The sequence below is a fragment of the Sardina pilchardus genome, chromosome 4 (assembly GCF_963854185.1).
Source record: "Sardina pilchardus chromosome 4, fSarPil1.1, whole genome shotgun sequence".
Classification (NCBI taxonomy): domain Eukaryota; kingdom Metazoa; phylum Chordata; class Actinopteri; order Clupeiformes; family Clupeidae; genus Sardina; species Sardina pilchardus.
The window spans coordinates 12,598,841-12,626,828 of NC_084997.1; the positions used below are offsets into that span (position 1 = coordinate 12,598,841).

Consider the following 27,988-nt stretch of genomic DNA (forward strand, 5'->3'; position numbering starts at 1 on the left):
GTCATTACACTGTCATTTCTTATGATCTTAAGGTAGAATAATGTGAATTCCTTTTTTCAAAAACATTGACCACACATTTGAAAAAAAGAAAAAGAAAAACGCACCAAGGCAATTATAACTAAACATGGGCAAATATGTAGACCAACTCCGTGTCAAATAAGGCCACATATTTGATCAAAATTGTAGTTTATCATCCCAGGTCAGCATGTGCAATACTAAAAATGGAGCTGTGGTCATGTTGGGTTTGCCTGATTCTCTGGGTAGAGATGTGTTCTGCCTGTTAATGAATAAAAACATAAAGACTTCAATCAAAAGCAAGCAAAATCATGAGCAAGAACTTAGAAAATGCATGTTTAGAGTTCTGGCTACAGGGCTGTTAAGGCATGAAATGTAATAGACCATCAATTACCCAATTAAAGTTCTAATTTCTAATTAACTACAAAATCAATCCATATTACATGTGATCACTTTGATTACTTTTTGACCAGACCAGAAGCGATGGAAATTCAAACAGTCAACCAATTAAAACCTGCTCTACATTGCCAAATGAATGGAGGGTGTCTGGATGGTTAAAAAATGCAAAGCAACAGTCAATGTTATTGGGCTATTTAGGATTCATCTAAATTAGTGTTGATGGTTTTCATTAGAAAATAAAAACCTAGTCTGCTCGGATGTAACTGCTTTGTAGGCCTAATGAAGATTTGAAATGTATTTGTGAGCTGGGCCTAATGGATTACAACTGACCATTTTGAAGTTTCATCAAGCAACCACAATACATCCATCTTGGGCCTAATAGTAAATGTAATGCTAGAAGATGTTTGGATATGCTGTTGACTCTTATTCAACAATTATGGTGCTTACATTAAGCGTTGCTCCTCTGCACTGCAGTCAGTGTAAGGTTACTTACAACTTCAGGGAATAGGGAATTCACTAACACTGGAGGTTGAGATTGTTCTGACTTTATGTCAGCCAAAATAAACACAACTGGCATGCACGTCTCCTCTTTATGCTGAATCTGTGTAACTAGCCTACAGCCCAAACGTCTCAGGGGATTTACGTAGAGCATTCTTTTAAGTATACTTCACTGCAGCACAAGAGGCTTTGCATCAGAGGCAAGCCAAATATGACCAAAGTATGCCCAAGGTCAGATTCGTCATTCATCATTAGACAAGGGGGGTTATGGCGGGGTACGAGTTTGCTCTCTAAAAAACTTAAAAGGAAACAGACCTACTGTACAGCTGTAATTTTAAGAGGTAGCCTAACACGTTAGAACTGTTGCCAAGCCGTTTTAGGTCAAACGAGCTTGGAGTGTACCATAGCGCAATACTGTGCTCAGTGTGCGCGCATTTGTCATTGTCGATTAGTGGCGCTGTTTCCCCCAAATAAACACTCATTTCATTACTTTTTTTTTAGACAAACACTCGGTGTAGCTGGAAAAACTGCCCTACTTAGACGTCTTTGGGAAGAGAGACATTCCATCATAGCCTACTTCTATGTTCCACGGAAACAAACGATAGACGGCGACACTGAGGAGAGAAAAAAGGCCGTGGGCAAAACGGGTTGCGGAAGTCTGCCTTACGTTGGGGGTTACGTGAAGTTGGTCAGTCCACTTCCTGTACAGTGGGACATCCCGCTGCATCAATCTCCACCGTATCCATGGTGAAACAGTCTCTTTTTGACATATTTTTTAAAACGACTGCGTCGACGCTAAATCGGCTACACAAGGATATGCGACCTTACCTCCGTCTGTTAACGTCCATTATGTGAACGCTGTTCTGAATTCAATGTGGTCGAGACGTTGGTGCGCTACAACTATTTGCCCATGGACATGGAGTGTGGGATCACTGTGAATCGAATGTGTTCGTGAGCAGGAACAAGGACAAGTTACATCTAGGTTACACGTCTGTATTCCTACTCTTTTGTAGCCGATTTCAAGCCAAACATTCGGTAGGATATAGAACAACCTGGAATAATAATAATGGGGGTGTATCGGAATCTATGTTTATCCGTTGCCCTTTTACTGTCCTGTCTCAAACACGGACTTGCATTCAATCTGGATATCGAGAAACCCTCTGTGTTCTCTGGTCCTCGAGGGAGCTACTTCGGATTTTCTGTTGCTTTCTTCAAACCGAGTAATAGACAGTGAGTATGGATTCATTTGTTGATCAGTGCGTCCGCGTCAGGCGCAACAGCAAATTCATCCACTGAACTATCTCGATGGATGATACATTGTTGTCACCATGGGAAAATGCTGTGTCTACGTCCACTGTGGGATGGAGTATTCCAGACGCTTAATTACTTGAATAATTAGGTCATTCTTTCGTTTGTCAAATTAATACTTTTGTAACATGTCCATACAAGGTCCATGTATCTTGGTTTGCAGCTATGGGTAGCCTATTTGTTTAATTGTTTGTCATTTTGTTGCCAGATTAAACGTTCTTATAGGTGCTCCAAGAGCCATCGTGTCAACAATCTCAAACGTGTCCGAGAGAGGGGCAGTCTACAGCTGCCCTTGGCAAACCGGAGATGGTTGTAAACAAATACAGTTCGACAATACTGGTAAGTTCTTGCGCATTGTTTAACATGCCATAGCTGATAGCACATGTTTTGTATGTCAGTAATGAAACTCCTGTTGTTTAAGTTTTATCTTTAACAGCCTGTGAGTGTGAGTGTGAGTGTGAGTGTGAGTGTGAGTGTGAGTGTGAGTGTGAGTGTGAGTGTGAGTGTGAGTGTGAGTGTGAGTGAGTGAGTGAGTGAGTGTGTGTGTGTGTGTGTGTGTGTGTGTGTGTGTGTGTGTGTGTGTGTGTGTGTGTGTGTGTGTGTGTGTAGGCCTATGTGTGTGTGGTGAATGGTGCCTCAGTATGATGGATTCTCTTTTGTGATGCTATGGGTCATGTATAATTTTTGCTCCAAATGATTTCAATGGGTTGGTAAGAGTAGCCGTATGGAGAGAAGGAAAGCGAGCGAGTGAGAGAGACAGACAGACAATGTTTTGTAATCAAGTCAGGGCTCTTCCTGGAATGTTGACACACTGTCACCCCAACTAATGAGTCCAGTATCGAGTTTGTGGAAAGGAAGAGCTGAAAGGACATTTACTAAGATGTCGCACAACAAAGTACTGTTGGAGTTCCAGTTTCATTTTTAGTAGTATTTTTTTATTTTTATACAATAGTCTTTTGTGGAATGAATCATGAATGCTACAAAACAAGGCTTGTAGTCGATAGTCCCTTTGAGCGTGGTATCTTACTGAGCAGCGACGGTAGAACATTGAATTGTGTAATGAGGAAACATTCCTAATGACATAAACAGCCCATGTTAGTGACCTTGTTTTGATTCACTGAACTGATGCCATTTGTCTACAATGAAAAGCAAAGCGTACAAGCTTTCTTTTCAGCTCATTTGAGATCTCATTGATATTCTGGGTCTGTTCACAACAGACTTGGTTTAAACGACATGCTCTGAGCCAGTCCACGTCTCTTACAATGGCAGAGCACAAACTCATTCATGTGGATTATCTCTTGGTATGCTCAAAGTCCTCACCAGGAAAGGGGGTTGTGCTTCCCTCATCCTCCATCAAAGCGCTTAATGATAGTACTCTGTTTGCACTCATATAGTGTGAGGTGTTGTCTTGTCTTTGAAAAAAAAAAAGAAGAACTAGCCTGCAGAATATTTCTCATCTGAGCATGAACATGATATCTAGTATCTTTGATTGACAGGCTTATCAGTGTCTTTTACAGGTGGGTGTGTAAACCTCACCGCCATAAGTTTTCATGTAAACACTATTGTTTGCTCCTCAGAATGGGTGGGTACTGCACCTAACCGCGTTTTTTTTTTTTTTTAACTGTAAGTGATGACTGAGCAACAAAAGGGTTCTTTGTGTCAGCAGATCTGCTGACTGCTGTGCTGGGGCAGACTCAGCCTAGATTAGAGTGGGGCTTGTGGGGGTGTCGAGGTAAACACTGTAATTACTTTGGGTCGAGGAAAAGGAGCTGTTTTCCCTCTCACCGAAGGACGAGCCTAACCAACAACGGCACTTGCACAGAACTGTTGTGGTGTGGCTTTTCTGGGCTATCGGTTTGTCTCGGGCTCAGGAACTGGTTCACTGGTTCAAAGCTCCACGGTTAATTGTGTATGCTCAGAAAGAAAGGGAGAGGGAAAATTCATGTAGGCTTATGTGTTGTTGTGGATAAGTTGGTGGGATGCCAGGTAAGAAGGTCTTTTTTTAGTGAATTGACAGAGAGACTTTATAAGGTCTCTCTCACAAGCAAGTCCTGTCAAGCATTAGCAAGCTGCACTTCTAGTATTTAGAGTGAAAACCTCAAAGAGCTAGAGACCAATAGCAGTGTGCTCAGGGATTGCACTTCCTTTTTTCATACTACATGCTATGCACTACACTTGCTTATAACCTACACACACACAAACACACACACACATGCTCACCACCGAGGGAAATCCCCACCCCAGCAGACGAGACAGACAGCAGCTGGACGGTCCCTTCTGTACCCTGACCCCACCCCTACCCCCCAATCACTTCTCCCCAAAACACACAGATAGCCAATGCCAGGCAGGCTCAGACGTGTGCTAACGCAGTCGAAGTACCCCTTGGGGGGTGTGATTGTATGAGTGTATGAGTGTGAAGCAGGGCTTTGTTCCAAACCTGCTCACCCTGGCTAAGAGGCCACTTACTTATCCGAACACTTTTTCTTTGTTTTGATTTGCTCGCTGATAGGTGAGATAAAGATTTCTGTCTGATTAGACTGATGTCACCATGTCTCTTTAACGTGACCGGTGATTTGGACAGCTCTCTCTGTTTTTACGACGAGGATCTCTGCTCAGCGATATGCTAAATTGGTTTGGTAGTGGTCCATGTGCCATGGTAGCCTGACCTGCGGGTTGGCGTGCAGCTCTCGGTGTGAGCCAAGAAGGGCTGAATGCGATGAGCCTTCCCTTTACGGGATAGGAACAGGGTTTCTCTGCCTTACTTGGTCTGAAGTTTTCCTCCTGGTGGCCAGGAGGAGGGCGGCTTCCTGATGACTCGGAAGTGATAAGTCATCAGAAGTTCTCGGACTGCAGCTGTGAGTCAGAGTAAACCCCCCTCGTTGTTTATTTTCTGTAAGCGATCATGCAGACGTAGATGTAGATTAGCGCTGAATTTAAAGAGGCAGACATTTATGCATCCTGTTGCTGCACACATAAAGATTCTGTTCACACCGCCATCCAAATTGCAATATTACACGTGTAATTGATGTCATATTACTGCTTTTTTACCTTGTCCCAAACGACAGCTCTCGCTTGCTAACAAATTAATCCCTTGACATTGCATGCCACAGAGGTGTGATTGATGCCTTTGTAGAACAAAAGGTGTTCAAATAAGTCGGGATCACACAGGAGCCAATAATAGATTCAGCTGCCTCTTGCCATGGGGATGCATTTCACTTCAAACACAGGCAGGGGTAAGACAAGGGCAACATGCATCACTTCATCTGAGAGAGAGAGACAGAGAGAAAGAGAGAGAGTGAGAGAGAGGATGTTCTAGGGGGATTTGGGCCAGGGAAATGTGTGTTTACTGCTCAACTGTGATGTCTCTCTAATGTCACAGTGTTCAAATGGTTCTCGTGTCCTTTGATTTTGCTCATCCCAACTATCTGTGTCTTTAATCTCTCTTGCAGATGACCGGAAGAATGAAAACAACCAGCAAATGGAGTTCAAGACGAACCAGTGGTTTGGAGCTACAGTGCGTTCAGATGGGGAACATATTTTGGTAAGTCTCTGTTACCACGGCATGCTCTCTGGTCTTAGAGACTCTGGCCTGGAAGAGAGGGGGAAGGTTGTCATCCCTGGCCGTAGTCTCTGTTATTTAGGCCTCTTTCTTTCTTTCTTTTGCTCTTTCCTTCTTTCTTTCTCTCTTTATTCACTTTTCACTCACTCCCTCACTCACTCACTCACTCACTCACTCACTTATCCACCTTTAATCTTTCTTATAGAACCTAAGCACCAAATCAGGCCTGGTGTAGTTGTGATCGTGCTGATTCTGAAAAGCTTGTTGCTGTATGTTTCAGGCCTGTGCCCCCCTGTACCAGTGGAGCACCTATGGGCTTTCGGAGAGGGAGCCTGTCGGGACCTGCTTCCTGAAGAAGGGAGCGAGTGTGGTGGAATACTCCCCTTGTCGCTCAAGTAAGCCTGCCCGCTGAAATAGTTCAAGTTTAGGTCAGGCATCAAAAGAACGGAAGACTTTTGGTGCCAGTCAGATGATTATGTATAATCGTTCTAGAATGGGCTGTCTGCCCCTGAAAGTAGCTAGGAATCAGAGAATCATTTGGTCACCTGACAAGCTAAGTGTGTTCTGTGTTTGCGCTTCTGTAATTCTGCTCAGGCCTATAGTCTATGAATAGTCCTTTAGGAAATAGATGCAGGTGACAAGATATGTTTTTTGCAGTCCCCTGTTCTTAAAACAATGTGAAATCAATAAATAAGAAAGCATGGAAGCTTTACAATCAATATATTTTAAAATCTTACCATTCTTTTCTTTTCATTATTTCCTCCTCAGCTTTCAACTCACCAGAGGGACAAGGTTTTTGTCAAGCTGGGTTCAGTGCAGATTTTGTAAAGGTACAAACAGCTCAGACACAACAAAAAGCACATTTTTTTCAAGCACTTCTAAGGACCTTTTGAAAATAAATTAAATTGGTCTGTGTGGTCAACTTGAAAAGAGACGATATCCATCTGGTGTGTGTACTAACAGTGTAACTGATTATGTCCTTTTTTGCCCACAACAGAATAACAGGGTTGTTGTTGGCGGACCCGGCAGCTTCTATTGGCAAGGTAACTAATGTAATTGCATCAGTTTTAACAAGTTTAATATTTAAGCGCATTAGCTGGCTGGGGAAAGCTAAAGGAGCATGTGGGTGATGGAAGGTGTTTTGTGAAGCTGGGTTTTTTTGACCCAACAGCTGGTGCTCTTGTGTTCAGTTGGGTTTTTCCTCCTCTCCTGTGTAGCGGCTGGATACTGATGTGTAGAGTTTTTCTGGTCATTCAACAAAATGACAAAAATCTGGAGGGCCGTGTCTTTTTGGAAGCGAGTCTGAGAATGTGCTTCAAAAATTATTACCCATGGCAGAGCTCTGCGTCGATAAATAATTCACAGATTCACAGGCTGTCCTCTCTCCACAGTTTTTTTCTCTCTCTCTCTCTCTCTCTTCCCTTAATTCACTCTCTCTGTCTCTCACTGGAAAAATAGCACTAAAAACAATAACTGAAAGTTGACAGCTTGTTCTTAGTTCAGTTCTGACTTAAGAGGTGTTCCCTAGTGAAAGAAAGACTGCCAGTGGTGAACCCTCGAATTGCAGCCTTGGAAGTGTGGTCTTGAGTTTGCAGTGCTAGCTTTGACATCTCAGGAATATGCTAATAGTATGTGTTTGTTCACATGCTGAGTTAACATTTTCCATTGGGTGTGAACTTAACGAGAGAGTGAGCGAGAGGGAGAGAGAGAGAGAGGGAGAGAGAGAGAGGGGGAGGGAGGAGGGAGGAGGGAGGAAGGAGGAAGGGAGGAGAAAGAGAAAAATCAGTTCCCTTAAGTAAATAGGAATGTTTTTCAGTGTGTATAAAGAATGTTTGGCTGTCTGGTGGATAGGAGCTTAGGAGCTGATGCGTGAAGGGTAGTGAATATGCCCTGCTGGGAGTACTGCAGCGCTGCTCAATGCCATGTGTGAGCTTTTTCTGCCTGGCCAGTGGTGGACTCATGCAGCCCGTGTCCCCGACCAGAGCAAGTTCATGAAACATCCACTGAGGGAGAAGGGACACACAGTGCGGCTGTGTTTCCATGCAGAGCACTGACGTCCAAACCTAATGCTTCAGTTTACCATAGCAATTGCGTCATAGTTTAGTTCATGGACTGGTTTGTTTTTGTTTTGTTGGTTCGCGTGTCAGTTGTTACTGCAGTCTCATAGTGGAGGCATTTGGGAATGTTGGTCTTTATTTTGACCTTACTTGCAATTTATGTTGACACAAGCCATTCTGTGTGAAGCAGTGTTTTCCATTATATACAGAGCCTAAGAGATATACAGATTTGAGATTGCACCCTTGTCTGTCGTTTGGTCTGTCTGTTGGTTTAAATTTGTCTTCACACACCCATTCAAAGGTCATAAAATGACATCATACCGTTTCCTTTCTAAGCCAAACAAGTTGTCCTCTTCTAGACCATTTTATATGTTTGTCATAATGAATCATGCACCTTTTGCCTTCTCTGCAGGTCAACTCATCTCTGACGACATATCTGAGATCATAAGCAAATTCAGCAACAACTTCTACACGACATACAGCAATCAGCTAACCACCAAGTCAGCGAGCGCCCAGTATGATGATAGCTATTTAGGTACGGTCCTGTGCTTCTTCTCCTTCATCTTATTTAACAGCCTTGATTGTGTCCTCCACAGTAGCAATCATGCTGTTCTCCTGAGGTTAGGGTGGCTGCCATTAACCGAACAGTGGCTCAGGTTATGAAAAATGACTGGCTCCTTTGATTTAAGGAGCCAGTCTTCAGAATGACTCAGAATAACTTTCCTCTGCGTCCCAGCAAGCTCCTACATGCTGTCTGGTGTACTTAGTGCTTAGTACTTAGTAGGGTGTGGAAAAGGAAAAAAAAATACTCCCTGCAGCCTGCTGATAATTCAGCTTGGGCTTCTTTTATTCCTCTCTCTTATAGGATACTCCGTAGCTGTGGGGGACTTCAATAATGATGGAGACGATGGTAAGAGTTTAACTGTGCTCACCAATGAGCTTTGATTGTTCTCCCTCCTGATTTAATTCATGGCTGTCAGCCTGGGCCTTCTGTACTGTACGTTTCTGTAAGCTATTACTATACAGTACACATCAATGGGAAAGAGCTGCATTGTGGCCAAAAATGTGGCAAAAAAAAAATATGTCTGTGAAGCCTTGTCGTCTGGTGGTGTAAGTGTCTCATGACTGATGAGCTATTCATTATGCCCTGTCTCCACTGAGAGGGTTGTGTGGCTTTAACCTAAATACAGGTGTCTGCCAGTGCTCTATCCCTCCCTCCCCCTCCCCAGTTAATCCTTCAACCGAATGCCAGCGCTGCTCAAAGGAGGCATTCTTTGGTTTAATTTAGCGTCTGTTTTCCTTCATGCAGATTACATTACTGGTGTTCCAAGAGGAGAGAAAGCCCTTGGTTATGTAAGAGCTATACCCTTTTAATGAACCATATATCACAGGCATTTAAATACTATATACATGCTGTGTCTCTGCCGAAAGAGGAAACTGATTTTGTTTATGTTGTGTGTTCACAGGTTAACATATTTAATGGGCAGACTATGGTGTCTATGCTCAACTTCACCGGTGTTCAGGTAAGCTGTGAGAGTTCATCGTTACTAAAGTGTAAGAAACCATATTCCCCTCCCCACAGCCCTGAGATATGTCCAATCAGATACCTTCCGCCTGCATCTCGTGACATGTCTGTGATGCGAAGGCGTCTCCTCTGACGGCGTATCAGAGGTTGCTCCGACATGCATATTTTAACAGAATGTCCCCTGTGGTCGCGGCCTAGATTTGTTTGGTATTTGTTTACAAGCCAGGAGTTCATGTCCTAAATCCACTCCCACATCTGGAAGCTATTGTGAATCGCATCCAGAGGTTTGGAGAAGGGGAGAGAGAGAGAGAGAGGGAGATAGAGAGAGATGGAGAGTTGATGGAGAGAGATGGAGAGAGAGAGAGAGATAGAGATGGAGAGATAGAGAAGTAGCAGCAGAGGAGAATGCTCACTCAGCACAGGATGGAGGCAGAGTGCCCAGACCTCAGACCCACAATCTGATTGGCTTAGAATGCTAGCATAGCACACCGCTAGACTCACTCTCCTGCTCTCTCTCTCGCTCTCGCTTTCTCTCTCTCTCTCTCTCTCTCTCGCTTTCTCTCTCACCCTCTCTCTCTCCCTCTTTGTTGCCAGGATAAGTTTTTTCTTGAAAGATATACAAATAAGATTTCTCTGCTAATTTGTCAGATAATAGTGTTTTCGTAACATGGCGGTTGCTATTATGACACCGGTTTTGCACAAAAACATTGAGGCATCTCGTCGAGGCATCTAGTTGAAAACATCGGGCATCAGCTTGTCCTGATATGGCGGGATTGTGGCTTTCTGGCCATGGCGATTATCCCATTGCATGAGACGAGTCTATTTCTGCAGTTTTCCTCACCACCACCATTTTCATTTATAATTCCTGCTCTGACACACTACACACACACACACACACACAGACAGATATACACATATTCGCACACACACCAGGAAAAATGAGAAATGAACTGTTAACAGGCATATAAATCAGAGCCTCCCCTCCTATCCTGCAGCGAGGCCAGTCCGCCCACAGGAAAATGGAGCTGGGCACATCATGGCCTCGTCAGCCCAGTGAATGGCAGGCTGCTGACCAGAATATGTGTATCCATGTCAGGGGACCAGGGCCCGCCAGCCTCCCGGTTGCATAGTTGGGGATTGATCTCCCACACAACACGCAAACACAAAACACCACACCGTCCATAATGACAAAGAGGGAATAGCGCTCTTGGCTACAGCCGCCGGGCCGCTGTGTGTTGCCTCTGCTCTGTGTCGGTTTATTGTGCTTTTTGGTAGTCTCTCATGGCCATGGTGTTTTTTCCCTCTCTGTTTTATTATCACAGATGGCTGCCTATTTTGGGCATTCGGTAGCAGCAACTGACATTAACAATGACGGGTAAGCAGCAACCTCCACACACACACACACACACACACACACACACACACACACACTGGGAGATTATGAGTAGCACTATTGAGAGTTGTTACTTTAAAGCTGTGTGTGTGAACTGTAGTGTAACAATGTGCAGAGGCTGACATTAACCTTTGGAAATCACCTCAATAATGTCAGAGGGTGTATACAGGCCTGAAAGTCCCTGACTGTTTGTCTTACGTTCTCTTTTTGACTTTCACTATTTCCTTCTTTTTCTTGTATCACTCCTTCTTTCTTTCTGTTTCTATCTCTCCTTTGTTTTGGTCTCTCTCTCTCTCTCGGCGTCCATCCCTCTCCCAGGCTGGTGGATCTGTTTGTGGGAGCCCCTCTCTTCATGGACCGCGGCTCTGACGGGAAGTTGCGGGAGGTCGGCCAGGTGTACGTGTACCTGGGCAAGGGCGCCTTCACCTTCTCCAACCCCCAGAAGCTCACCGGCTCCGAGATCTACGCCCGCTTCGGCAGCTCCATCGCCAGCCTGGGCGACCTGGACCTGGATGGCTTCAATGGTATGACAGTGGCCCTAAAAGCACCACCCTTGTCTTATGGAACTTCGTAAATGTTAATAGGTTTATTATCTATCTACTATCTCTCTATTGAGCACTATCCTGCACCATAGTATTTCTTAAAAGATAGGTTATAGACCCTATTGAGATTGAAGAGGTTCCATTCCTGTACATTTTACCTGTACAGTGGCTTGGCTGGTCATCATTCTTGCAGTATTTTAAAGGCCACCATTGATGATGACATTGAAATGTAGAGAAGTAACTTGGCCTGTTCTTTTTGTACACCTCTTTCTTGAAATTCAAATTGCTTGCAAGTGTAAAGTACAGACAGTGTACTAGCTTACCTTTGCTCTATGTTGCTGTGGATTGAAAGAATCCACTGAATGATTGAATCAAAAGTAATTGTAGGTGCAAATTAGATAAGTCATGTGGGCACTCCACTGGCCTGATCCAGTGGCCATACTCAAGCCACACATGAATGCTCTGGCACCAGGCATAAGTGAGCACTCATGCGCTTAGCAGAGCTGCATAAATGTGTCCCATTTGGGTAAGCATGCCAAATCCCAGCACACGCTATCTCTGCTTACTGCTAAGACCGCATTCCAAAAGAGAACACTGTTTTGGCTAAGTGCACGACGTACCCGGAATTCATCATGTTCAAATAAATTATCAGAGAGGGCAGATTAGCAGCGTGTGCAGCACTTTAAAGTGACTCACGACGTGCCCCAGCAAAGGCAAACATTGCCATCACTTCCTGTGCCGTGGGGTGTTAAATGTAGGATTAGGTGAGCACAGCCCGCTTATTCACCAGGGTTTAGCTGATGTTGGGCCCATTCAGGTTTCAAAACAGCGACTGCTTCTGACTCATATGTTTGAATCAGTAGGTTGGAAAGTTGACATGACACATACTGAGGTTCTGTTCCCTTCTCATTTTGTGTGTGTGTGTGTGTGTGTGTGTGTGTGTGTGTGTGTGTGTGTGTGTGTGTGTGTGTGTGTGTGTGTGTGTGTGTGTGTGTGTGTGTGTGTGTGTGTGTGTGCGTGTGTGTGTGTGTGTGTGTGTGTGCGTGTGCGCGTGTGTGTGCGTGTGCATATGTGTGTGTGTGTGTGTGTGTGTGTGCGTGTGTGTGCATATGTGTGTGTGTGTGTGTGTGTGTGTTTAGATGTGGCCATAGGTGCCCCTTACGGAGGATCTGATCACCAGGGCCTGGTGTACATCCACAACGGCAGGGCGGGAGGGCCGGAGCCCGCTGCTTCCCAGGTGCTGGAGGGCCGCTGGGCCTCCTCCTCCATGCCCCCCAGCTTTGGCTATGCCATGCACGGCGCCACAGACATCGACCTCAACGGATACCCCGGTCAGTAGTCCTAAAGTCGCCACTAAATTGAACCACCGAAATTTGTAGATTTAACTGTGGATTAGTTGAGAAGTGTTGTTTGTACAATTTGCATACAAGCACACTTGTACAGCGCGCACATACTTACACGGAAAAAGGCTCTCGCAAAGTATTTATGCAAACTGTCAGAGGAATATATCAGTGCTTCCAAAAATGTAATACAGCTTGTTTTTTTTTTTTTTGCTAATACAAGTCCTGTTTGTGTGTGTGGGTGAAGAAATGGCTCGGCGTCAAGTCCTCCAAGGAAAGGGAGGGGGTTGGGGGATAATAATTCTTATTTCTAGGCTTCAGCCTCTGTTTGGTTTGGCTCTGTGTGGCCTCCCTGCTGAAACGCTTCATGGCTGTTTTCTCTCTTTCTCTCTCTCTTTCTCTCTCTCTCTCTCTGCACCAACAGACCTGATGGTGGGCGTGTTTGGCGCTGACAAAGCGGTTCTCTACAGGTACAGTACGCTGCGCGTCTCTCGTCTCTCTCGCCTCACTTTGAAGCCACACATGCGTTTGATATACACTCATGTTCTGGGGCCCAATAAAGCCATTAAAAGGTGTGTTAGTTTAATCAAAAAAGGTTTCCCACACGGTTTTATGTGCAATTAGGCTGCCGTTAATACAAAGCACAGTGGCTTGGCTTTTCAAACGACCAACTCAGTGAAATGCTTTGCCCTTACAATCTCCTGACATGCATCATGGATGCCCTGTATTGATTGACACACAAACCCTCGGAGGGTGTGCTAGCATGTGTGGCTTTTATTGTCTGCCCGCTCTGATTGATTTGTTGTAAGCGGACTTGCTTTGAAAGCTCATTTGTTGGTGTACAAGCAAGGCTTTATAGGCTGTGAGGGGGATGGTCAATACGTTTTCACTGTTTTATTCTCTCTCTTCCTCTGTTTATCTCACTCTCTCCGTTATTTCCGGTTTATTCTTTCTTTCTTTCTTTTTTCGTTTTTCTTCTCTTCCCCTCCTCTATCTCTCTCATGTTCGCTGTCTCTTTCTTTCTCTCTCGCTCTCTTTCTCTCTCTCCCCCCTCCTCTGTCTCTCTCATGTTCTCACTCTGTCTCTCTCTTTCTCCCTTCCTCTGTCTCTCTCTCTCTCTCTCTTCCTCTGTCTCTCTCTCTCTCTCTCTCTCTCTCTCTCTCTCTCTCTCTCCTGCTCTCCTGTTCCCTCCACTAGGGCTCGGCCAGTCATCAGTGTGAACGCCACTCTCGACATCAGTCCTCAGATCCTGAACCCTGAGGACCGGAGCTGCAGTCTGCCCAATGCCCCGTCCACCTCAGTGTCCTGGTGAGGCCATCCCACCGCCACACACTGTATCACCACTACACACTGTATCACCACTACACACTGTATCACCACTACACACTGTATCACCGCTACACACTGTATCACCACTACACACTGTATCACCGCTACACACTGTATCACCGCTGCACACTGTATCACCACTACACACTGTATCACCGCTACACACTGTATCACCACTACATACTGTATCACCGTTACACACTGTATCACCACTACATACTGTATCACCGTTACACACTGTATCACCGTTACACACTGTATCACCGTTACACACTGTATCACCACTACATACTGTATCACAGTTACACATCATCACCCCACATCACAGCCATGCTGTATTTGACCAACATCACAGTTACCGTAATTTCCCGACTATTAGGCTTACACATTGATTTTGCAACATTTCTTCAGCTACAGTATGAGGTTAATACACAGGGGCATTTAATATGGTATTAATATGGAGTTGTTTCTTTAAACTTGCAGAAAACACTGCCCCGCGGCTTATACACAATGCGGCTAATACACAGGAAATTACTGCACACATCATCAGCCCACATTACAGCTCCACATCATCAACCACACATCACAGCTACACATCACAGCTGTATAGTACATCACCAACCCCACATCACATCATCAACCACAGGCTGTCAGGGCAAGCATAAGAATGATAGTTAAAAATAGCACAAAAGCCCGCACGAACATTACCGGCACACAGTCTTAACACAGACCTAGCATGAGTCATCTTCAGACATCCCTCACGTCGACTCTTGAGGTCGGAAGAAGTGTTTTCGTGTTTTTTCGTGTCTTGGTTTCTGTTTTGCTGTGAGAGCCAGCGATAAGGGCCGGCGGGGGTGGCTGCCCATGCAGCCCAGTAAGTCCATCCCCTAGTGTGTGAATGAAGGCTTTGTGCTCTCGGGGTCCCTTATCAGGACTCATCGAGATGGATTTGGCTGTAAAGCAGCACCAATCCTGATCTCTGATAAGGGCATTAGGATTGACTGTTCAACAACAAAAAAAAATAGCTGCTTTGGAATGAAACTAAAAATGAAGAGGTTTGTTGTTGTTGAGTGTTGAATAAGAAATGCTGTGTTCAATGGTGAGTTGCTGGAGGGAATTTCTTCACACTCGAGAGAACGTTCTGTGTGTTTGGAAAATAATGTATCTAATAGATCCACAGTGGTTTTGACAGATCATGTTTCAGGGAGTTCTGCAGAGGTTGTTTTATCTTTTTAACTCACCATTTTATTTCCTCTCTCTTCAGTTTTACAGTGAAGTACTGCCTGAAGGCAAGTGGAAGAGGTGCCCCGTCCGATTTGAGTGAGTATAAAAGAGGATTCCAATCCCTTCGCGGGGTAAATAATCTCCTTTTAAAAATGCATCCAGTTCAGTTGAAAATGGGTCATGTTAACGTGTAACATCACTGAGGTACGTCGCTACGCTTTACCTGCGAATGGAAACGTTTTTCTCCCCTGCTGCCAATTAAGGGCATGTCTAACCGCAGGCTAAACCGTTAGCTCACAGTGTGAGAACAGCACGCTGTGTGGCAAGCAGCCCTCGTAAAGGCTTCGTCCGGCCCTTGCGTTGGGTTTCACACAGGCCTAGTGCCTAATGACTCCCAGATACAAGGCTTTGCTGTCTGCAGCCCCTATACAGAAGATGGACGTGATTCATTTCTCTCTCTCTCTCACTCTCTCTCTCTTCCTCTCTCTCTGTCTCTCTGTTTGAAGTTGCTTGTCTTTTTATTGGAGTTGTGAATGAAAAGGGGACATGCACTCTTGCTTGCTTCCTTCCTTCCTTCCTTTTGTTGGAGGATCATTAGGGAGCCAGTGTTTGGACGCGCAACAGTAGGCTGAGCAGACTGACTAACAGAATCATATCTGATGAGAGGGAGTCCAGGAGGATGTCAGCGGAGAGTTCAGCGGGCCCGAGCTCAAACAAAACTGCTGGAGCTTCTCCATAGGTTTGGGTTCCGGGGTGTTTGGATTGTGGAAGGGATCAATGCTGAGGAGAAGCGTTTTTTCTTTCGGGAGGGGTGCGGGGGGAGGGGGGGGGGTACCATTACATTTGAGTAGGCCCCTCACCCCCCTCTGGTCCCACCCCAAGCACACATACACACACCTCACAAACACACGTACATTTGTGTGACTGAGGAGAGGGGTGGTGTACATAAATGAGAATGAGGTCAAGCAGGGTGTGTGTGTGTGTGTCTGTCTGTGTGTGTGTGTGTGTGTGTGTGTGTGTGTGTGTGTGTGTGTGTGTGTGTGTGTGTGCGCAACAGCTGGGCCTCATCTCCCAGATCCTCCGTGTCACAACCCAACAGCCGTGAGCTAAGCCAGACCAAGAGCGGCCTCTCCAGCGCCAGTGCTCCGCAGGGGGAATTGGGCCGCGTCGCCTCGCGCTGCTGACCTCTGCTCAACGAGCTTCCGCTCGACCTCGTGCCCAGCTTTTTCATGACGTCGGCATTTTTCTCAGCTCCTTCGCTGCGCGGCTTTCATCTCAGTGGAATGAGCGGTCAGGGCCAGAATGCATTCTTGTGTGAGGGGAGTGGATGTGAAACTTAGGGAGTCTCTCACTGACACGCTGCGTTCCACAGAAACCAGAGCACAAATTTGAACCAGAGGCCTATTAGGCCTATTAGCACTGGGTTTGGACACTGGCAAAAGTCTTGCAGACCCTACTCAAGTTCAAATCCTTGAATCCTTGAGTCGTCTGAGTTGGGATTCAGATCTTCTCTGCAGGGAATCACATTTTGCAGTTCACAATTTGACTGTTAATGATTGATATACTGTCTCTTGCACCCCCCCCCCCCCCTCTCGCTTTGTCCAGACTTCCAGGTGGACATCGTCCTGGACAAGCTCAAGCACAAGGGGGCGGTCAAGCGTGTCCTCTTCCTCCACAGCCGCCAGTCCCAGTACTCCAAGAACATGAGCGTGTCCAACGGACGCGCCCCGGGCTGCGAGGAGCTGGTGGCCTACTTGATTGTGAGTATCAGAGCCCCCAAATCCTCTCCAGCAGCCCTTCCCTTGCTAAACACATCTCCGATGGCTCCAGGCCCCCTTTTTTTTCCCCCTGCCTTTCGCTGTTTGTTGTTCTTGGACATGTTATCCGCAGTATGTGAAGATGTTTCGCCGCCCCTCTCTTTTAAATCTACTCTGTGTGCGGAGGGTTGTTTAACTCTTCCCAGGCCCCTTTTTCAACACGGGGCGAACACACGCGTCATGCGCGAGGGGTGGTTGCGTTGTTGTTGCACACAGACAATAAATAAAGCCATGAATAAATCAAACATGTTTTGCACAGCGGTGACATTAAAGTTGTTCTTGGGAGGAAAGAAAAAAACAAGAGAGAGAGAGAGAGAGAGAAAGAGAGGAGGGGGGAGAAAAGCATCCCTCGAAGAAAGAAAAGATGAAAGAAAAACAACTAAAAACCCATAAATGGAAATAGTCCACTGTGTTTGGTGTGAAGGCAGGATTTGGAAATTCCCCAGGCCTGAGGTCAGTCTAAAGCTAACTCCCCCCCCTTCTCCCCCCCTCTCTCTCTCTTTCTCTCTATTCTGCAGGATGACTCAGAGTTCAGGGATAAGATCACGCCCATTGCCGTGTTTATGGAGTACCGGCTGGACTTTAAGACGGCTGCCGACAAGACTGGCCTGCTGCCCATCCTGGACCAGTCCACGCCTGCCAACGTGACCAAACAGGTACTTGCTGCCGCCGTGGCGGTGGGCCCCAGACCTCCGGGTCTTATCGCTCCCCCTGGATGAGGAGGGGATTAAGTGGGGGTATGGTGGATGACTCTGCTGTGTTGTGGCTGTGTGTGTGTGTGGGTGTGGGTGGGTGGGTGTGGGTGGGTGTTTGGGTGGGGACTGGGAGGATGGGTGTAGCCCATAGCTGTTCCTTTGTGTTGCCTGGAAGCTTGACACTGTGAAGTCATCAATGTCTGTTGCAACACTGAGAGTCTCCAGATGTGATGAATTAAAGTCCCTTCTGGATATGTCATAAAGAAAGGGGCATCAGAAACATAGCAGTTTAATTTAAATGATTTTGACTTGTGGGTGGAAAACATAACAACCATAAGTTTTTATTATTATGCGTGACAAGTCCAAATTAATGTAATATGTACTGTATGTCTGTATGCGCCCATATGTCTGTGACCATGTATGACGTGCCTGGGTATGATGGAAGCATAGGAAAAATGTGAAATAGAATTTCCCTAAGGGGACAACTAATAAACTAGCTAACTAACTAACAAAATGCATTTCCGTAAATTCATAGACCAGCTTGCAAGTGTGACAAAAAAAATTACCTGACCTGACTTGCAGAATGCAGAAGTGCTGTACCTGCAGTGATGTCTGTTTCTCTTATTTTCCAGGCTCATATATTATTGGATTGTGGAGATGACAATATCTGCAAGCCAGACTTGAAACTAACTGTGGTGAGGTGAGTCAGCCGCGTCTGTCTGAAGACGACCCAGAATAAACCACTTCCTTCCTGCTGCCTGTCGCAGACAGCGGCCTGGTGCCTCCTGTAACCCAGCTGATGGGTTGACTAGACTAATTGACCCAGTCTGTGCCCATGGGGGACACAAGCATTGATGGAACAGAAAGGAGAACTACTATTGCTACTTCTCTATGTTCCTCCATCTTTCATTTGCAAAGAACTTTGAATTACCAAGGGGTATAATAGTCCAATAAGCATGCTTTGATGGCTGTCAATGAATCACCACTTTGAAGGCCATGAATGAATCAGACTTCTCATGAATGAGACTTGTGTTTGTTCTGTCTGTGAGACTGATTGTCAAATGACCCAGCATCATTAAAATAGTCATGACTCTGCTCTCTTCCTGTGCATTTCATAAGGTGTGGTCCTTGGCCACACTGATAGTTGAGATTTGGACGTGATTAAACAGTGATGTGTCTCTTGTCATTGGGCAGTGACCAGAAGCAGATCTACATCGGTGATGATAACCCCCTGACCTTAGCGGTCACTGCGGAGAACAACGGCGAGGGGGCATACGAGGCCGAGCTGCACGTCACCATGCCCCCGCAGGCCGACTTCATCGGGGTGGTGCGCAACAGTGAGGTCAGTCCAACCGCAGATGGGAAACCATGGCAACCTAACTGTATCCGTGCAACAGTGCTCGCCGCTCTTGGCTCTTTGTAGTGCGGTAGTAGTTGTGGTTAAATGATGGATGTTTTCGTTTTGCTTTTCTTCACTCGCTTTGGCTTGTGTCATCTTGCCCCCTCAGACTCTCTCCAGGCTCTCCTGCGCTTACAAGAGAGAGAACCAGACCAGGATGGTGGTGTGTGACCTGGGAAACCCTATGAAGGGAGGCACAAAGGTGAGCGTGAAGTTTCAACCCATGACCTTTGTCAGTTGGTTTCATTCCTTTATTTGATTGCCTTTCATTCACGTGTTCATTCACGCATTTTTTTTTTTTATCAAACACTGATTTCTCAACGCACTTTACACAATTTGTGCACAGTTAAGGGCCATTCACACCAAGAACGATAACGATGACAATAACTATAACCATAACGATAAAAGCGTCCACACTGGCCAACGATAAGAAAAGTCTCCCCTCATGTTAATGAATGTGATGGCTAGAATATTATGGGTTCTGATTGGCTGTTAGCTTTTTATCGTTCTCAAAATCGCTCTGAAAGTGATCAACAACGATATCGTTCTTCATGACGTTATCGTTATAGTTTAGGTGTGAACGTTGTCATTCATATTAACGAGAGCGATATTTGTTTATAGTTATCGTTATCGTTCTTGGTGTGAACGGCCCTTTAGACAAAACAATAATTAACATTCCATCATGAGGCTGATAAATCATTTTTTATTAAATCAAGATTTGGTTTTGCTAGATAAAAGAGGGAATGGAATGATTAAACCCAACAACTCAAGTTTGGTTGTTGCACAAGCTACACTCAAACTTTACCATCTGGAGCAGTAATGCTGCAGCTCCTTTGGCTGTGTTAAAGAGGTGCCAGTCATAGCAGGAATGGCAGCTGCCTGAGCTGGTTGTGCAACTGTGGTGGGTGAAGTAAGCATCACGCTGTGCTCTGTCCGTGTTTTAACCCCCTCCGCTGTTCTCCAGGTCATGGCCGGCCTTCGCTTCAGCGTCCACCAGCTGTCCGAGCAGGACACCTCCGTCAAGTTTGACCTGCAGATCATCAGGTACTCCTCACCACCTTTTGCTTTTGCTGACTTCTGATTGCGCTACCTTATCAATGTGTGCATTATGTCTACATAACGTCTACTTGTATTGACATTTATGACCCTAAGTCTCCATTTGTTGTAGTGTCCATTGCTCCTGGCAGGCTCCCCTCCTGCAGAAGTTTTTGCATTGCTGTGGTTGTTTAACTAAAATGGTTATGCAATTTTTTAATCACCTACTTCTCAAATACGATTAGTGGCACTACCTATACCTGTCAGCTGTACAGTAATATGTTGTGTTTTGTGACCTTGATGCTTTTATTTGCACTTTGGTGGAGACACTTTGCACTTAAACTTATCACCTGCATCATGTGACATGTCAGGCGCTCCTTCTAATGGGTATATGTATGTGCTGTGTGTTTATTGTTTCATGTCTGAGGAAGGGCAATGTGGCCCCAAACCTTACATCACTAGTGGTGATTAAACCATTTAATCTATTTAATTGGAGCTCTTAGTGTGCAGATCTTTGCTCATGCTCAACTAAGTCTTTTTGAGTCCAGCACTTTAACTTTTGGGATGTGCATGCCTTTTGCACAAACTCCTCACTACCTGCTCTGTTGATGCGGACTCAAATGTTATTTGTTTTTTCCGGCTATGTCCACATAACAGCAGATTCCGTATCGTAATCGGACCTAAGAATATATATCATATTTATGAGAATGTTATTGCTCTGTTAAGTATGCAGTTTTTTTGCACTTGCACTTGGTTTACTTGGTTATGTTTGTCTTGAGTGTTGAGTGTTAAGTTTTCGTGCCACTCTGCACTCAAGTGCTCTTTCGGCGTTGTAATATTTTTATAGTTCTGGTCGCATACACACTACACAGTCCCCTCTGTAAATAAACACACCAGTGAGAGCTTTGGTATAATCATTACACTGGCTGGTGATGGGGCTCCGAGTCTGACAGAGGCATTTTAATTACAGATACCCATGTTTCCATTTTGGTCCCAGTTTATCTTCATGGACCTCCTCTCTCAGTCAAGCTGTCTTTTCACGCTACTCCCAAGGGGGGGATAATTTTCTGTAATGCGTTTTGTAGTAGAGATGGTTCAACCCAAACAAGGCACAAAGCCAAGACTTCAGACAACAGCCAAACACTGTTAGCAGGAACTAGCTAGTCACATTTACCAGTATTCATGTCATGAATCTGTACTTGGTGTTGTTTATCAAGCAGTAGGGAGGCTCATAATGCGTGGCCTTGGTAGGTGTTATCTGTGAAACTCATTCATAGCAGTGCAGTGTGTGGGGGGATTTTTGGCTGTTCTGATCAGGTCCTGACACACATTGCTGTGTGTTAGCAGCTATAGGTGTGCTTTTCTTTTTCCTCAGCCCTACTGAGGAGCAACAGTGCCATCTGGTGTTGAAGGACCAGACTGAAGTGTTGCTGCCTCTCAAGACATCTGTACTCCATCTTCATAATAACAAAAAGCAAATGTTCTGTCATTGCAGTTCCAACCAGTTCAACAACACCAGCAACCTGGTCTCCAGTGTCACAAAGCTCGCCGTCTTAGCCAAAGTGGAAATAAGAGGGTGAGAATGTTTCTGCAGATTCAGCCTTTTTGTGTCCGGAGTGAGCAGGTGACGGGTGTTTCTCTTCTCTAACACTCTCTTCATCTGCTTCCAGTGTGTCTGCACCAGATCAAGTCTTCCTCCCAATTGCTAACTGGCAGCCAAAAGACAACCCCGTGTTGGAGGACGACATCGGTCCCCTTATACTCCACGTGTATGAGGTCAGATCTTTATTCCTCTTCCAGGTGTATGTGGTCAGAAAATGTAACTCAAACTAGAGTCGCTGTATTAATCATGAAGTAAAACATCCTTTACTATCATATGCTGACTGAAGATCCACTGTGTTTGCTTTTAGCTCCGGAATAAAGGCCCTAGCACTTTCAGCAAGGCTATGCTCGACATCAAGCTGCCTTACAAGTACAACAATGGCTCTCTGCTCTACATCACCAAGTACACGGTGGATGGAGCCATGAACTGCAGCACGGACATGGAAATTAACCCTCTCAACGTCTCTGTGAGTGCCTCAAACATCTGCTCTGTGGGTTAGAGAGAGGGTGGTGAGAGAGGTTGGAGTAGCTCAGTTAGTACAGCAAGGGGTGGACAACACTAAGGTCATGGGATTTATACTGAGAGGACACCGGTCACTGATACAGTAATGAACGTAAATCATTTAACACTGAGATGGTGACAAAAATGTACCTGTGCTGTGCTTTGCTGTGGTGTACTTGTGCTGTGCGATGCTATGGGTGAAAGCATCAATGTAAATGTATGTAAATAATTCAATGCAAATGTGTACTGGTCACACAGCTTACAATAGTGGGGGTCTTCTCTCTGTCCTCAGAACCCCACATTTTTGGACAAGAACATGACCGTGGCCAGCGGGGACCGGTCGGAGAGCAGGGTCCGCAACCACGTGCACCGCCGCGACCTGGAGCGCAAGCAGATGGAGGGAGACCTGGAGACTCTGGTACTGCCACCGCTCACCTGCACTGTGCACCCACACCAGCAGAACAGCTGCTGCTGCTGCTGCTGCATTCAGTGATCACATTATAACGCTATACGCACAGATATAGAAACATGCAATACATAGAGTTAGTGAATTCCTGCACATACAGTATGTACAGATGTTGTTATTTGGCATGATTGTAAACATATAGATGGTAGTGTGGAATACACAGTATTCAGTATACTGTATATACAGTATGTATTGTGCTGCCTTGGCTATGGTGTCTTGTGTGATCATGAGGTTTAACCGCAATGCTTTGAAAACACATTGATTTATGTAAACATCCTGTCGTTCTTCTCTGCTCCCTGAACCTGTAGGACTGTGAGAAGGCCAAGTGTTTGAAGATCCAGTGTCGGGTGGGCCGTCTGGAGAGGGGCCAGAGTGCCATCCTCTTCATTCGCTCGCGGCTCGGGGTGGCCACTTTCCTCCAGGTGAGATGAGAGCTCTTGTGCTCTGTGGTGCGGTCACCTTGAATAGAGGGGAACAGTCATAGATAACATGTTTTCTATGAACAGATTAATTTGAATGAATTTGAATCTCTCAACTGTAACCCTCCATCCAACTATTGCGGGGAAACTCAAACGTTCACAAATGTTTTCCTGTGTTTACGAATTTGAACGCACCCCTGGCCCGGGTGCATCACCTGTAGCCTGGGCTCTGGTGTCTAACTCCAGCTGTTCTCTTCTACCGCCTCCAGGCTGAGTCCCAGAACCGCTCCTACAGTGTCAGGTCCTCGGCCACGTTCAACGTCATAGAGATGCCCTACAAGAACCTGGTGTCTGAGTTCCCCTCCAACAGCACATCGGTGAGTGTGGTCGTGAGACTTCAACACGTCCATGAATTTGGTCCTGTGTGACAACTAAAACTTGCATGGGAACTTGAATTTCAAATAGTAAACAGAAAATATTGAACACACAAATGTGTTTTTCCTTTATCACACCAGAACTGCTTGCCTTGCAATATTGGCAACTTTTTAGAAGAGTGTGGACATTGTGGGCAATTAAATTTCTTACTTTTACCCCTTTTCATCAGTTACACTTTTGAGTGTCTTCAGGCTGTGTGAATCAAATCATTTAAGTACAGATAATTGTCTTGGTGTTACAACTCAATGGCTGAGACAGGTATTACGTCTTCAGATTATGCCTTTAGAGCAAAAAATAATCTAAGGATTCAATGAAACTGTAATTGAGTCTAATCCTCTAATCTGATAATTCAGTGGAAAGACATTCTGATAGGACTTTAGCTAAATGACATATATTCTAACAGTGCTTTCAATGAATCTGTGCCTCAGGTGAACCTAGCTGTGATCTGGGTGAAGACAGACTACACCCAGCCTGTGCCAGGATGGGTTGTAGCTCTCGCTGTGTTAGCCGGTCTCCTCCTGCTGGCTCTGCTGATCTTTGTGATGTACAAGGTAAGGGGAGACATGACCTCCAGCTGTTATGTATCCATCCGCCATATTATACATGCACAGGAACCGCTTCAGTGCCTTCTCATTTCATCAGCTCATACTGTTTTACTTCCTGATGTTGTACGGTCCATCACAAGTTTAAGGGTGGACATAGGCAGAAGAGATATTTTTGATAAGTAGTCTTAGCCCCTGACTGCCATTCAAGCCAAACTAATTTGGTCGGAACTAACCAATGAAGGGTTGAACACGGTCCCAGGTCTGAGCCTGGTCTTTGGTTTGACAGAGGCATTCAACTCAATGCTGCTGTGAACCAGAAGGCTGTTTAGTATGGCAGAAGGAAAACGGTGTACCATTTAACAAGTATTTAGAAGATGTGTGTATATATGATTTAACAGGTTTAAATATATGTATGTCTCTTGTCCGCTCCTTCCCGTCGCGTCCAGCTGGGCTTCTTTAAGCGAGTGCGCCCCCCTCAGGGCGACTGCACAGAGAAGGAGCAGCTGCAGCCGCTGGAGAATGGCGAGCGCAACACGGAGGCGTGAGGAGCGCCACCACAGCACTGTGTCAACGCAACGCCACGTCTCCACGACTGGACCGGGAAATGGCCTGTGGCGACTACCATGGGACAGAACTATACAGTTATGTGTGTGTTTGTGTGTGTGTGTGTGTGTGTGTGTGTGCGTGCCTGGTGTGTGTGCGTGTGTGTGTGCGTGTGTGTGTGTGCGTGTGTGTGCGTGTGTGTGCGTGGGTGCGTGTGTGCGTGGGTGGGTGCTAGTGTGTGTGTGTGTGTGTTTTGTGAGTCACTTGGCCCTTTTGAAAATCTTGGGACAGACTGACCTGTAAATGCAGTTCTTTGCCAACTTTGGCTGTGCAAACGCAGTACTTTCGATTGTGGACACTGGAAGAGTGAGTGCTTTTTGGTCTAGACTGCTCTGATTCACGTGACTGCCATAGTGCTAACGACGGGGAAAATGCTCGATGAAGAAGTGCAAAAACTTTCAAATGCAGTGGTGTTCATTTCTTTTGACTGTCCCTCATACTGGGACGAGTGCCAATCCAGTTTGACTGTGCTTCAACAAAACCTGCTGGTTAAATCTATGCATATTAACTGCACTGACTTTCATGAGATTCATTAGGTGGCAAATGTAGTTGAACTATGAGGCGTTTGAATAACCATTGTTTACACTGTTAGTTTGAAGCAATAGAGAATAAAAAAAAAGGTCTTAACTCTTTGTAATAAATGTAGTGTCGGATGAATTGGGAAATTTGCAATACTCATGAACGTTGAATAGCTGCTGCCATACGCTGCTTCAGGAGAGCAGTTGTGGACAAATGACCATCCTTGAGAAAAAACAACAACTTTTTTGTGAAATTGCTGAAAAAGAAAAAGTTCATGATTGTCATCCTTACGTTGGTCTCTTTTGGTCTCTTTTCAACAGACCCTCATTCAGTAAACATTTCACAGTCCTTGCCTTTTCTTAAAAAATACAAAAATGGGTAAAAATACCATTCAAACCAGGGGGTGCAAATTAGGTTCTTCACTTCACTAGTCTAAACGAATATTGTACTGTAAATTTAAGACACCCATTTGCAATCCAGTTGTAAACTTTGCAAATTCAGGTACTTATTCAGACAGACAGTGGTCTGTTTTCATTATTGTGCATATTAATGGTATAATAACAAAGAAATAATGTGATTTACAGTTAATAGCCTTGCCTGGTTGAAGAATTCCTTTCAGTTAAACGTGGCCTAGTACACATTTGCCTTCACCCTGTGAAAAGAATGTGGACATATTTGGCCAAGAACATCTATAAAGTTGTCTGAGAGTTATCAGATTTCAAATGCAGATCGAGTGTGTACGCTCGCCTCTCTCAAGAGGTGTAAAGTCGCTAATCATTCCTATCAGGACATGTCTGATATGAGCTCTGTTACACTTTTCTCAAGGGTGGTCTTAATCATTTGTCTATGACTGTAATAAGCCAAGAAGTCGGCCACTTTAAAACCTTGATTTCACTAAACAGTTTCCCTAATCTTTTGTGTAGTAATTTAAATTCACTCCTATTTCATTTTCTATTGTTTGGATATAATTTTTAGAAGACGTGTGTAAATTATTATTTTGTCTTTTTCTTCCGCTGATGTTTAAGGTGGTGGAAGTACAATAATTTCATGAATACTTTTAAATTTGTATTTTTGAAATACAGTTTGCATTTTTTACGACTCTAAAATGTAGGTACTACAACCACCATAAACGTATTGCTCCATCTCATGTTAAATGAAGTATAAAAAGTTTTTTATATTTCAAAACATTTACTCTCTCTAAAATGTAATTTCAAAAGCAAATGCAAAGATGAAGTCCAAGGGCATAATTTGATGCTGCTGAGGCTTCTTGCTTTGGTAGCAAGTAGATCATCACTGCACGATGAAAACTATTCTACAGTGACACCAGCAATTCTTTATAATACTAATTCTGTAAGGCTGAATACAGTCCACCAGTCTAGGTAGGGGATTTGTGTCAGTCTTTATTGGCCTTTTTATGCATTCTTCATGTCTTTGTTACATATTTTTTCACATTGCACATATAGAAGTCTTCTTATTTCTTTCAAAAGTATGGCTTCACCATTAATTGCGTTAACCTGAGGAGAATGACTAGATCATAATGATCACAGGCTGAATACACAATGCTTGTAAATCACATTTTTGTAATATGATTGAACATTGATTACATTTTGTATATGTGTATAAAGTGTTTTAAGTCCGTTGTGACCATGCCCCTCCACCAACATGTACAGAACAGCTCGGTTTGAAATGTTTAAAATGATCAGTTTCCACATGTCACTCCAGTTTGTGAATCTTTAGGCTATACTGCTGTTTGGTGGGTGAAGATGTGTTAACAACAATAAAATGTTCAGAGGTTTCAGATATACTGTATTTTCACCCGTGCTTCCATTACTATTAAAATGCGGATGTGATAAATTAGTTTGTTTGTGTGTGTGTGTGTGTGTGTGTGTGTGTGTGTGTGTGTGTGTGTGTGTGTGTGTAGCCTAAGTCTAGTAGGCTAACTGTATTTGAGGTGCCTATGAAGACACATGCAGTTTGTTTCATCCAAATATAGATTGTGTAGATATTATGGATTAATGTCTAGTATATCCCAGATCATTTGAGGAGCATGGGATATGGGATAGGGATATGGGATCTGATTTTTTTTTAAAGAAATCTCACAGTTGCCGAGTGACATTCTAATGAGTTGATATTCAAAATTAAGAGACCACTGCAAATTTGAATATGATCCGCAACTCTTTTGAATGTTGAATAATTGCTTGGGAGTGGAGTAGTAAAACATTACAGTAAAGTAATGTCAATGTCAATGTCAATTTATTTGTATAGCACTTTACTCTAATGCTTTAGCCTACTACAAAAAAATACTGGAGTGGAATAGTGGAGTAAAGTATAAGTTCAATGGTTATTTGTCTAATCATTTTTGACAGGTGTTCTAGATATTGCATGCAAAGGTGTTATAGGCAATCAATTTTTGCCAGCTGTAGAATCGTGAGCAATCTGCTCCAGGATATTTTCCAAATCTCTGGGATGAATTAGGCGTGAACAGTTTAACAATGCCACAAGAGGGCGGTATCATGCAAAGGTAGGCCTATGCAAGCAAATTTATAGAGTGAAGCACGAGTCTGAAATGCTTTGGTTGGTCTTTGATCAGTTCAAATGTGCATAGAACTAGTAGTTTCTTTCTGTCTATGTTTTGTTGGATAATAGTAGGCTAGGCATGTGTCGATATTTAAGATTCACAACAAAATGTTTATTTGTTTTATCCTAATCATACTTCCTTCAAGCAGTAGCCTGGCTTAATTCATCAAAATAAATAAATAAAA

At 44.5% G+C, this 27,988-nt stretch overlaps 1 protein-coding gene across 1 annotated transcript; it reads left to right on the plus strand.

Moving 5' to 3' along the window:
* Window positions 1–1,573: 1,573 nt before the first annotated feature.
* Window positions 1,574–27,083, plus strand: itgav (integrin, alpha V). Its single transcript, XM_062534204.1, has 30 exons — window positions 1,574–2,142; window positions 2,429–2,559; window positions 5,670–5,761; window positions 6,060–6,174; window positions 6,548–6,609; window positions 6,777–6,822; window positions 8,249–8,371; window positions 8,702–8,746; window positions 9,146–9,189; window positions 9,303–9,359; window positions 10,684–10,736; window positions 11,073–11,278; window positions 12,436–12,627; window positions 13,061–13,106; window positions 13,834–13,944; window positions 15,230–15,285; window positions 16,795–16,949; window positions 17,525–17,662; window positions 18,334–18,401; window positions 18,896–19,043; window positions 19,210–19,302; window positions 20,065–20,144; window positions 21,631–21,711; window positions 21,806–21,911; window positions 22,046–22,204; window positions 22,532–22,657; window positions 23,014–23,127; window positions 23,394–23,501; window positions 23,988–24,110; window positions 24,551–27,083. Exons 1-30 carry the CDS (start codon window positions 1,979–1,981, stop codon window positions 24,647–24,649), a joined length of 3,141 nt encoding a protein of 1,046 aa, XP_062390188.1. The 5' UTR covers window positions 1,574–1,978; the 3' UTR covers window positions 24,650–27,083.
* Window positions 27,084–27,988: the final 905 nt, after the last annotated feature.